Source organism: Aquarana catesbeiana, linkage group LG04 (assembly GCF_042186555.1).
Source record: "Aquarana catesbeiana isolate 2022-GZ linkage group LG04, ASM4218655v1, whole genome shotgun sequence".
In the NCBI taxonomy this organism is placed as follows: Eukaryota; Metazoa; Chordata; class Amphibia; order Anura; family Ranidae; genus Aquarana; species Aquarana catesbeiana.
In genome coordinates, this window is record NC_133327.1 from 595,502,071 (window position 1) to 595,515,223 (window position 13,153).

At 47.4% G+C, this 13,153-nt stretch overlaps 1 protein-coding gene across 1 annotated transcript in view; it reads left to right on the forward strand.

The window, feature by feature from the left end:
* Positions 1-10,109: 10,109 nt before the first annotated feature.
* The window catches only part of LGALSL (galectin like), a 67,767-nt gene continuing 64,723 nt past the window's right edge, over positions 10,110-13,153 (forward strand). The window contains exon 1 of the mRNA XM_073628196.1: positions 10,110-10,309. Within this exon, the coding sequence (XP_073484297.1) occupies positions 10,277-10,309 (33 nt within the window). The 5' untranslated portion in view covers positions 10,110-10,276. The remainder of the gene's footprint in view (positions 10,310-13,153) is intronic.

Consider the following 13,153-nt stretch of genomic DNA (forward strand, 5'->3'; position numbering starts at 1 on the left):
AATATATGAGTGTCACAGCAAAGGGCCTGAATACTCAGGACCATGTGATATTTCAGTTTTTCCTTTTTAATAAATCTGCAAAAATGTCAACAATTCTGTGTTTTTCTGTCAATATGGGGTGCTGTGTGTACATTAATGAGGAAAAAAAATGAACTTAAATGATTTTAGCAAATGGCTGCCTTTCTCCTGATCATTAAAACTTCACGAGGTGAGATCCTGCATGGAGCCCCAGACCGAGGGAGATTGACAGTTACAGTATTTTGTGTTTCTTCCATTTGCGAATAATTGCACCAACTGTTGTCACCCTCTCATCAAGTTGCTTGGCGATGGTCTTGTAGCCCATTCCAGCCTTGTGTAGCTCTACAATCTTGTCCCTGACATCTTTGGACAGCTCTTTTGGTCTTGGCCATGGCGGAGAGATTGAAATCTGATTGATTGATTGCTTCTGTGGACAGAGGTCTTTTTTACAGGTAACAAGCTGAGATTAGGAGCACTCCCTTTAAGTAAATGCTCCTAATCTCAGCTCATTACCATTTATAGAAGACACCTGGGAGCCAGAAATCTTGCTGATTGATAGGGAATCAAATACTTATTTCACGCATTAAAATGTAAATCAATTTAACTTTTTGAAATGCATTTTTCTGGATATTTTTGTTGTTATTCTGTCTCTCACTGTTAAAATAAACCGACCATTAAAATTACAGACTGATCATTTCTTTGTCAGTAGGCAAACGTACAAAACCAGCAAGGGATCAAATACTTTTTCCTCCCACTGTGTGTGTGTATTTATATAGATCTATATATATATATATATATATATATATATATATATATATATATATATATATAGTGCAATCTGTGGCGTACTGTTTCTAATACACTTCAGGAGGTGTACACAGTATCTAATACAGTGTGTACACGTGTACAGTTTCTACTACACTTTTGGTGGTGTACACAGTATCTAATACAGTGTGTACAGTTTCTACTACACTTCTGGTGGCGTACACGGTACACAATACAGTGCAGCCATAGTACAGTTTCTAATACAGTGCAGGCAGTGTACACAGTATATAATACAGTGTGTACAATTTCTACTATACTTCAGGTGGTATACACAGTATCTAATACAGTGTGTACAGTTTCTACTACTTTTCTGGTGGTGCACACAGTATCTAATATAGTGTGTACAGTTTCTACTACACTTCTGGTGGTGTACACAGTATACAATACAGTGCAGCCGTTGTACAGTTTCTAATACAGTGCAGGTGGTGTACACAGTATCTAATACAGTGTGTACAGTTTCTACTACACTTCTGGTGGTGTACACAGTATCTAATACAGTGTGTACAGTTTCAAATACACTTCAGGCGGTGCACACAGTATCTAATACAGTGTGTACAGTTTCTACTACAAGGAGAGGCAGATGCTCACAGGCCCCTAAAAGAGGGCAAGCAGCCTCTGTGTCTACAGTCAACAATGGTGGTCATGGACATGGTGCATCCTCTGCATGTGGCCGTGGGGCACGCTTGTCCTTTTTTCTGCTGCTGGCCGTGTTATTGAGCCACAACATGCAGAAGAGTTGGTGGAGTGGATAACAAAGCCGTCCTCATCCTCCTCATCCTCTGTCACCCAGGCTCAGAGTTGTTTGCCTTCCAACGCAGCTGCCAAAGCAGCCTATTCCACCAGCTCCTTGTCCACAGTCACTCCTTCCGTAACCCCACCATCATGCACGGAGGAGTCCCCAAAATTATTCGACCACAGTGTTGGGTACATGCTGCTGGAAGATGCGCAGCGATTTGAAGGCTCCGATGTTGGTTCCCAGGTTGAGGAAGGGAGTAACGTGAGCCCAGAGATAGGGGGTGCCACAGAAGGACAAGAAACTGGCAGTCATGTTCCCCCAGCTGCAGCAATCTGCCAAGATTGCTCCAGTGACGAGGAGGGAGGGTATGATGAGGTCACTGACTGTACTTGGGTGCCTGAGAGAAGAGAGGAGGAGGCACAACTCCAATGAGGCAGGATGTCCTCTAGGGGGCAGCTTAAGGGCAGCCACCCTATTGTATCACACCGCAGAGCTCCGCGGGTGCAGGGTGCTGCTGACTCCCTGCTGACTTTTAAAAGTTCCTTGGTGTGGGCCTTTTTTGACATGTGTGCAGCAGATTGCACTGTTGCTGTTTGCAATCCATGTCTGAAGAGGATCAAACGTGGCCAGAACAGCACCAGCTTGGGCACCACATACTTGACCAGACATGACGACCTGCCCTGCAGTCTGTTGGCAACAGCACTTGAAAGAACCACATCAAAGAAAAAGGCGGACTTCTCCTTGCTCCTCATCTGGGATCTCCAACCCTACTATACCTCCAGTCCTTTTTAAAACCTGCACTGAGAGGAATAAAGGTATAGCAATAGGTGTCCCAAGTACTTGCAGCCAATCTGCTAGCAGTACACCACCAATTGATTTTAGCAGGCAAATTTCCCTAGCCCAGTTGCTCAACCATAAAAAGAAATTCGGTCCCAGCCATCCACATGCTCAGCGTCTAAATGCTAGCTTGGCCAAATTGCAAGCACTGCAACTGCTGCCTTTTCAGCTGGTAGACTCTTCCCCCTTTTCATGAATTTGTGGAATGTGGACCCTAGGATTTGTGGTATCAAGGAGAGGGATCATTATTGGCTGGCAACCCTTCTTGATCCATGTTACAAGCAGTGTTGCCAACCCCCCAAAGTAAAAATTTACTGGCAGGACCCCAAAATTTACAAACGCCACCAATTATTTTTTTTACTGGCAAAAATCATGCAATTTACTGACAGAGCCACATTTTTTTACTGGCCCTGCAAAAAGTACCTACAATGCCTGTTTTCAGTGCTAAACGATGCAAATATCAATATTTAAACTCTAAACATGTAGCTAGTGCTATTAGCAATGTGTTTAAGTTAAACAAAACTCAAAAAACATATTTCTTCATTTACATGGTACAGGAGGGGGTCAGAGGCTGTGCGGACATGGTGCAGGGGGTCAGAGGCTGTACGGACATGGTGTAGGGGGTCAGAGGCTGTGCGGACATGGTGCAGGGGGTCAGAGGCTGTGCGGACATGTTACAGGGGGTCAGAGGCTGTGCGAACATGGTACAGGGGGTCAGGGGCTGTGCGGACATGGTGCAGGGGTCAGAGACTGTGCGGACATGTTACAGGGGGTCAGAGGCAGTGCGGACATGGTGCAGGGGGGTCAGAGGCTGTGCGGACATGGTACAGGGGTCAGAGGCTGTGTGGACATGGTTCAGGGGGTCAGAGGCTGTGCGGACATGGTGCAGGGGGTCAGAGGCTGTGCGGACAATGGACATGGTACAGGAGGGGGTCTATCTCTGTGGATGGCCCTGCTCCTGCTCAGTCGCTCTGTCTATCTGTCCTCCCTCCTCCATACTTGGCTCAGTATAGGTAGGTCAGCACAATACACATCTGAGGTCTGACTGACCTGGATGGATGGATGGTCAGTCAGTGCTCTGTTCCGGAATCCTATCCAGGCCAGGCACAAGCATCATAGACCTCCCTGGACCCCTGATGTTATGAGGCGCCGCCGAGAACGAGCGCCGGCCATTCAAAAATGGCGCCAGGGGGCGACATTACATCACTGCGCATGCGCCTGCCCATGGCGCCCGACCAAGCATGAACTCGTTCTCCTCGACAGGCTTCAGAACGGCGCATGCGCAGTAGCGATGTCGGCCTACAGCCATCTTTTTTTACGGGCACCTCTGCCCGTAACGGACATTTACGGGTGCCCCGAAAATGGGGTAAAATTTACGGGCCGCCCATAAATTAATGGACGGCTGGCAACACTGGTTACAAGGGTAAGGTTGCAGAACTCATCCTACCTTCGCAAAGGGAGCAGAGGATGTTTTTGGTGGACAGGATCAGATCGAATGGTGGCAGCTGTCAGCGGACATGCGTCCGCTGACATCCATAGCTCCATAGAAGAGACTGGAGGGTCCGATCAGGTCTGAAAAACAGACGGACCTGATTGGATAGCCCGTGTGAAAAGGGCCTAAGAGGCACAAATGTGACAGATGAGGTAACAGGCTCATTTTAATGATTTCAGTCACCTGGCTGAAATCAATGATCCCTAATCTTGTGTGGCATAAGCATATTAAGAGGGTGGATAAGGGAATCTGTACTGCTGTAGGTTCCATACCTGCCACTATAAAGGTAGTTTCACCATTTTTACCCACCATTGAGGTTTGTCTTTGAGACTCTATGTAAGCCTTTCTCAAGAATTTAACACGGAGGAAACCATGAATTAACTTTCAGGTCTCAGGGAACACTAGCTAATAAATGCTATATCCATAGCTCAAAGTACATTAGCGTAGCACTAACTCACGGTGGAGCTGCTGGTTTAAGCGGGTCTGTTACCTTCACTTCCCTCTGTTTCACCGGCACCGGGTCTAGGGGTTCCGTTGAGTTTACTGCTGGACGACACACGCACCAACACTGGAGTACGTTTTCAATGCTTTATTAAACAGTCAAACTTTAGGAAGTAGCAGGAAAGAGACGGAAAAGGAAACCTTCAGGAGAAATTCAAATATCTTCTTACAAAATCTTAGCGACAAATGTCCCGGTAGAATTCAGATAATTATGTGGAATGCATTCCCCTCATGGGACGCACTCTTTGCTCGTCTGGTTAGGCCTCTCTCACCGGTCTAGCAGCCAGTACGCAGCACGAATCTAAAGTCTCTGCCAGAGACTTACTTGGGGGGGTAAAATTGCACGATCCTCTGCCACAGGATGTATCAGATCTTCTGCAGTGAACAGTTAGTCACAGTGCCTGAACCTTTAAGCTGAACCGGCGACACTATGCTGTATAATTACTTCTTTTGGATACGTCCTGCAACCGAGTCACCAGGCCCCTCTATAGACCAGCACGCTGCGTGATCTCTCCAAGACGGGTCCTCCCCTGGGATCTCCTCGGCTGTCCAGCTTTGTCACACAGGACCGACAGCTCAGCACCATTCCTCGGAAGCGGTGATAGGCCCCAGACAAGCCTCTGGACCCACCCCTGCCCCGTAGCATCGTGGGCCTCCCGATCGGAGGACCATGAGGTAGCTCCTTAATGCATACCTGTCGGCCAGGAGGTGGCTGTAAAAAAACCCCCTAGAACATGGCGTCTGTCCCATAAATACCCCCTTCCCAGAATGCAACTCGGAGGTCCACCTCCACCGAGCTTGTCTCCGAGACAGAGGAGCATCTATACACTTCGACACGTTGCCCTTCCAACACTGACTAATGGTAACAGCGACTCCCACCGGTCAGCACGGAAGCACACACAACGTCAGCCAAGCTGGAACAGAGGCGAACTTTTAACCTTCCTAACACCCAATTTACTAAATTTACCTAATCTGCGGTAGATTGTAACTCTACCAGCGCTACATTAGCGTGAACAGCCACGCTATGGGGGAGATTTACTAAAATTGGTGCACACAGAATCTGGTGCAATTGTACATAGTAATCAATCAGCTTTTGACTTCAGCTGTTCAATTAAACTTTGGCAATAAAACCTAGAAGCTGATTGGCTACCATGCACAAGTGCACCAGATTCTGTGTGCACCAGTTTTAGTAAATCTCACCCTATATGTCAAAATAATATTTCAGTAATAATAATTAAATGAAGTAAAATTTAATAATGGGCAGAAAAAAATGTTTACTGTAAAAATTGTATTGTTCTCAGTACAAAAATACCCCCTTACATGAATGGTCAGTTTACATGAAGGACCTCAATACATAAGAAGTTCATGGGAAGAGTGGTCCTTACAATGATGGTCAGTTGTGAGATGGTCACCTCACATTGGTGCTCATTGAGAGAAAGGATCACTTACACTGATGGTCAATGGGAGAAGGACCCCACTACTCTATATGTCAATGGGAAGAGTGCACTGTACATAGGGGGTCAGTGGGTAGAATCCCCCCTTTTCAGATAGGTAAAAAGATCATTGGCGTCTGTGGGTACTTGTCTGAGAGGCAGAAACTGCTCACTGCTGAAGGAGCCACTAACAACCTCTGTACAAGCCTTTCTCAAGCTTTTTAACACAGAGGAAACCTTGGAGTAGCTTTCCGGCCTGAGGGAAGCCCTGGTAATAATTACTATATCTACAACTCACAGTACACTAGTGTAATGGTCAATGGAAGAGTGTTCCTTACATTTGTGGTCAGTAGAAAGAATCCCCCCCCTTACAGATAGCTATAGGCATCATTTGGTTCAGTAATTAGTTATCTGAGAGGCAGAAATTGCTCACAATCTCTGGAGGAACCTTAGAGTTCCACAAAACCCTGGTTGAGAAAGGCAGCTCTGGAGGAACCCTTGTTAGAAAGGCTTCTTTAAAGAAACCCTGGGGTCCCGTGGAACACTGGTGAGAATGGCTGATCTAGAGGAACCCTAGGGCTCCATGGAATGCTGTTTTAGAAAGGCTACTCTAGAGGATTTCAAGAGTTCCATGGATGCCTGATTGAGAAAGGCTGCTGTAGAAGAATACTAGAGTTCCATGGAATGCTGTTTGAGAAAGGTTGCTCTAGAGAAAACCTAGGGTTCCAGAGAACCCTGGTTGAGAAAGGATGCTCTAGAGCAGGGGTAGGCAACCTCGGTCAGCCTTCAGCTGTTTTGAAACTACAAGTCCCTGACAATCATAGGCATGACTGGGATTTGTAGTTTCACCACAGCTGGAGTGCCAAGGTTGCCTACCCCTGCTCTAGAGGAACCAGAGGATTCCGTGAAACACTGTTTAAGAAAGGTTGCTCTGGAGGAGCCCTAGGGCTCCATGAAATTCTGGCTTAGAAAGGCAGCTCTAGAGGAACCCTAGGGTTCTATGGAACCTAGTCTAAGAAAGGCTGCTCTAGAAAAACACTACAGTTCCATGAATCACTATTTGAGAAAGGATGCTCTAGAGAAACCCTAGGGTACCACGGAATGCTGGTGTAGAAAAGCTGCTCTAGAGGAACCCTAGGGTTCCATAACATGCTGGTTTAGAAAGGTTGCTCTAGAGCAGTGGTTCTTAACTCCTGTCCTCAGGAACCACTAACAGGCCAGGTTTGCAAGATCACTTAAATACATCACAGGTGATATAATTTGCTGCTCAGTGATTGCAGTATTCTAGTCTGCATCTCCGCAAGGTAATACTTAAACTCTGGCCTATTAATGGGTCCTGAGGACAGGAGTTGAGAACCACTGCTCTAGAGTATTCCTGGCTGAGAAAGGCTGCTCTAGAAGAATCTTAGGGTTACATGGAATGCTGTTTGATAGAGGCTGCTCTAGAGGAAATATAGGGTTCCACAAAACACTGGTTTAGAAATGTTGCATTAGAGGAACCTTAGGGTTCCATGAAACCGTGGCTAAATAAGGCTGTTCTAAAAGAACCCTAGGGTTTCATGGAACACTGTTTGAGAAAGGCTGTGCTACAGGAATTGTAGGGCTCCATGGAATGCTGTCTTAGAAAGGCTGCTCTAGAGGAACCCTAGGGTTCCTCAAAATGCTGGTTTATAAATGTTGCATTAGAGGAACCCTAGGGTTCCATGAAACTCTGGCTAAATAAGGCTGTTCTAAAAGAACACTAGGGATCCACTGAACACTGTTTTAGAAAGGCTGCTCTACAGGAACCCTAGGGCTCCACGAAATGCTGGCTTAGAAAAGGTACTCTAGAGCAGGGGTAGGCAACCTCGCCCCTCCAGCTGTTTTGAAACTACAAGTCCCATGAAACATCGCAAGACCCTGACAATCAGAGGCATGACTCCTAGAGGCAGAGGCATGATGGGATTTGTAGTTTTGCCACAGCTGGAGTGCTGAGGTTACCCACCCCTGCTCTAGAGGAACCCTGGCTGAGAAAGGCTTCTCTAGAAGAATCTTAGGGTTCAATGGAATGCTGGTTTATAATTCAGCTCTAGAGGAACCTTGGCTGGGAAAGGCTGCTCTAGCAGAATCTCAGGGTTTCTTGGAATGCTGTTTTAAGCTGGCCACACAGGGATCAGACGAATTTCAATTAATGTATGGGCAGGCCAGTTGTACACAAGTCAATTTGTCAATTGCAATTGACTTGTGTACAACCAGCCTGTTGGAAAACTTTCTTTTGATCATTGCCAGCCCCTATAGTCGATGGTACTGATCAGTGTATTCAAATGGCAGGGAAAACAGTGGGAGGGATTTCCCCATCCACATTAAATGTGTGGATGGGGGACTCAAGTCAATTTCCTTTTTTCAACCTGCTGGTTGAATGAGAAAAAGATGACTGATGAATGGCCAGCCTTTGACAGGCAGCTCTAGAGCAGGGGTCTCCAAAGTTTCTAAACTGGTTTACTGTCCTTCAGACTTTAGGGGGGCCAGAGTGGTCACTGGAAGTAGAAAATGCCCCAGCATTAGTGGGAGTAAAAAAATTACATAGTGCCTGTAGTCAGTAAAAGGAGGAATAGTGTCCCATTATTGGTATCAGTGGGAGGAATAGTGTCCCTATATTGGTGTCAGTGGGAGGAATAGTGTCCCATTATTGGTATTAGTGGGAGGAATAGTGTCCTATTATTGGCATCAGTGAGAGGAATAGTGGCCCATTATTGGCATCAGTGTGAGGAATAGTGTCCTATTATTGGTATTAGTGGGAGCAATAGTGCCCCATCATTGGTATCAGTGTGAGGAATAGTGTCCTATTATTGGTATTAGTGGGAGGAATAGTGTCCCATTAGTGGGAGGAATAGTGCCCCATCATTGGTATCAGTGGGAGGAACAGTGTCCTATTATTGGTATTAATGGGAGGAATATTGTCCCATTATTGTTATTAGTGGTAGGTACAGTGCTCCATCATTGGTATTAGTGGGAGGCATAGTGCCCAATTATTGGTATTAGTGGAAGGAATAGTGTCACATTATTGGTATCAGTGGAATGAATAGTGCCTCATTATTGGGATTAGTGGGAGGGATAGTGTCCCATTTTTGGGATTAGTGGGAAGGATAGTGTCCCATTTTGGTGTTAGTAGGAGGAATAGTGTCCCATTATTGACGTAGTGGGAGGAATAGTGCCCCATCATTGGTATCCATGGGAGCAATAGTGTCCCAATATTGGCGTCAGTGGGAGGAATAGTGCCCTATCATTGGTATCAATGGGCGGAATAGTGCCCCATCATTTGTATCAATGGGAGGAATAGTGCCCCATCATTGGTATCAATGTGAGGAATAGTGCGCCATTAGTGGTATCAGTGGGAGGAATAGTGCGCCATTAGTGGTATCAGTGGGAGGAATAGTGCCCCATTAGTGGTATCAGTGGGGGGAATAGTGCCCCATTAGTGGTATCAGTGGGGGGAATAGTGCCCCATTAGTGGTCTCAGTGGGGGAATAGTGCCCCATTAGTGGTATCACTGGGTGGAATAGTGCCCCATTAGTGGTATCAGTGGGAGGAATAGTGCCCCATTAGTGGTATCAGTGGGGGGAATAGTGCCCCATTAGTGGTCTCAGTGGGGGAATAGTGCCCCATTAGTGGTATCAGTGGGGGAATAGTGCCCAGTTAGTGGTATCAGTGGGAGGAATAGTGCCCCATTAGTGGTCTCAGTGGGAGGAATAGTGCCCCATTAGTGGTATCAGTGGGGGGAATAGTGCCCCATTAGTGGTCTCAGTGGGGGAATAGTGCCCCATTAGTGGTCTCAGTGGGGGAATAGTGCCCCGTTAGTGGTATCAGTGGGGGAATAGTGCCCCGTTAGTGGTATCAGTGGGGGAATAGTGCCCCATTAGTGGTCTCAGTGGGGGAATAGTGCCCCGTTAGTGGTATCAGTGGGGGAATAGTGCCCCGTTAGTGGTATCAGTGGGGGAATAGTGCCCTGTTAGTGGTATCAGTGGGGGAATAGTGCCCCGTTAGTGGTATAAGTGGGGGGGAATAGTGTATACAGGAGAAGCGGACCTTGCCCAAGGAGCTTGCACTCCCCAGCATGGAGGGTCTCTAGGTAAGAGCAGGTAATGAGATGAGTGCTAAGCCATGATGGAATGTGTTTTGTATGAGAAGTCAGACGCCCAGGCTGAGTCAGGGTGATGTGATAGAAGGTGATCGGGGCCTGTCCCGGGTGAGGTCGGTACAGTCCCTGCTATGAGGACAGGGCGATGAATAAAGGTGAGGACAGCCTGCCAGCATCACAGATCAGTCCTCGGCTCCTCCTCCGCAATCACCGCCTCCTCCTCCCCGGTGCTGGAAGGAGCTTTCCACCGATCTGCCAGCTCACATCCCGGAGCTCCTCCGTCTACCGATCGGCCGTCCTCCGCTCTGCTCTACAAGATGGCGGGGTCCCTGGTGGAGAGGGAGACCATGGTGAGTCCGACTACCGGAGGGGACAATACATTCATCATGGTCAGGGGGAGGGGCATGCCATGCCAGCCTGTCACCCCCATCATCTGCCACCCTGGGACCTGCAGGCACTGCAACAATCCCCATAGCAGAGGAAGGCTGGGGATGGGGGATCACTCACTGGGACTATTGGGGTCAGCAGGTCACACTTGTAGCTTAACCCTCAATGACAGCTCCCATCTCTGTCTATATACTGTATATATATATATATATATAGAGGGAGGGATTCCTGTACACAGGAAGCCAGGCATGGTCTATTATTCAGGATCCTCCAAGTGTGCCATGTTCCATCAGCCGGGTGTAAATAAACAGGCTTATTCCATAGACAGCGAGGGCAATCCAATACAGCATATGCCACACAAATCCGGGGGGTAGATGTAGAGTCGCAGGGCTTGCAATCTACCTCTGTGTGATTTTCATTGTGAGCACCGACACATGCGACAAATTCACGCAAATCTGTTTATGTGGCGTTTTCCATGCACAGCACTTTGATTGCAACAGATTCATAATGAAATATTTCCAGATCGGGGATAAGGAAAGTGGAGGGAAATAAGACCCTGTATGTGTTGGAGTAAATTGATGATTGTGATGATTGTGTAATTAACCCTTTGCTGACTGAGTGACGTAGTGACGTATAGCCAAACGATGCTACAGGGTGGGCCTAGTTTGCCGGGGGGCCGTAAATAGACGTCCTCCCCTTTGAATGCTCCCGCGTGGCGCGTGCTGTGATCACCGAGTCAATGAGACTCAGGTGATCAAAGATCGGAGTAAGGGGTCAATCCCAGCCCCTTACCATGTGATCAGCTGTCAGCCAATGACAGCTGATCACATGATGTAAACAGAAGATCGGTAATCATTTTATTTATCTCCTTACGCTGATAGCGTGAAGAGAAGAAAAAGATCACCAGCTTCTGTCCAAGGGACATCAGTCACGAAGAAGAAGAGGTGACGCCACCTCATCTATGCCCACCAGTACCGCCTGCCAGTGCCCACAGTGCCACGAATCAGTGCATAAGTTCCAGCAATCAGTCCCACCTATCAATGCCCACCAGTGGTGCCAATCACTGCCACCTAGCAGTGCTGCCTATCAGTGTCACATACCAGTGCTGATCAGTGCCCATCACTGCCACCCATCAGTGCCCATCACTGCCACCTACCAGTGCCAGCTATCAGTGCCACCTATTAGTGCCCTTCAGTGCCACCTATCAATGCCCTTCAGTGCTGCCCATAAGTGCCACCTCTCAGTGCCCACCAATGCCACCTCCTCAGTGCCCACCAGTGCCACCTCATCAGTGCCCACCAGTGCCGCCTATTAGTGCCCATCAGTGCCGCCTATTAGTACCCATCAGTGCCGCCTATTAGTGCCCATCAGTTCCGCATTATCAGTGCCTATCAATGCAGCCTATTGGCGCCCATCAGTGCAGCCTCATCAGCATACATCAACGAAGGAGAAAAATGACCTGTTTGCAAAATTTATTAACAAAATATAAAACAGTTTTGTATTTTTTTAAATAAATTTTGGTCTTTTTTAATTTTCTTAACAAAAAATAAAAAACCCAAAGTTGATCAAATACCACCAAAAGAAATCTCTATTTGTGGGGAAAAAATGAGAAAAATTGTATGACCGCGCAATTGTCGTTCAAAGAGTGACAGCGCTAAAAGCTGGAAATTGGTCTGCGCAGGAGGGGGGTTTACATGCCCAGTAAGCAAGTGGTTAAAGCTCTCTGAATGCCAGTCAAAGCCCCTGTCACTAAATAAAATGGTTAGCTTACAGTACTGTTTACACCTGTTTTTGCTTGGTGCTTCGATGAGGCATCGATGAGGCTTCAGTGGGGCTTCGATGAAGCTTCAGTGGGGCTTAGTGGGGCTTTGATGAAGCTTCGGTGGGGCTTTGGTGGAGCTTCGATGAGGCTTCAGTGGGGCTTTGATGAAGCTTCGGTGGGGCTTTGGTGGAGCTTCGATGAGGCTTCAGTGGGGCTTCAAGCGAGCTTTGCCAAAGACTTCTTTGGAGGCTTTGAAGAGGCTTTGAAGCACTACTGAATCTACTTTGTTATAATTTTTTAAGCGAAGCCAAAGCAAAGCAAAAGCAGGTGTAAACAGGACTGTAAGCTAACCATTTTATTTAGTGACAGGGGCTTTGATTAGCGTTCAGAGAGCTTTAACAAAGCCTGTCCGAAGCCTTGTTGAAGCAAGTGTAAATGAGCCCTAAAGCTGACAGTATTCTTGACAACCAGTGACAGGTGGGGAAGGGGGGGGGGGGGGTAGACTAATATTCTGCTCTGTTACACAGTGTACAGTGACAGGCTCTCTACCTGTCTGTGTACTGCAACTTAAAGTGACATGAAACCTTATTTTTTATTAAAATAGCAAACATGTTATACTTACCTGCTCTGTGCAATGGTTTTACACAGAGCAGCCCCGATCCTCCTCTCAGGTGAGTGCTGGGTCAGATCAGGCTCAAGAAAAGGGAGGAGGGGACGGGGGGGCTAGTTGGATCCTGCAGTACAGAAGGTTTTGTTCTCTAAAGCGGAGTTCTACCCAAAAGTGAAACTTCCGCTCAATTGTCTCCTCCCCCCTCCGGTGTCACATTTGGCATCTTTTGGGGGGGGGGAGCGAATACTTGTCTTTGACAGGTATCCTGTCCCCACATCCAGGAGTCTGGCCCGCAGTGAATTACGTCACAGCACGGCTCCCTCCTCCTCCTTTCCCCGCCGCCGAGCCAGTGAGAGAGAGGAGCAGGGCCTTGCGCATGCGCAGTAGGAACCCGGCATGAAGACGTAATGCTACACTGCCAGGTTCCCCTTACCC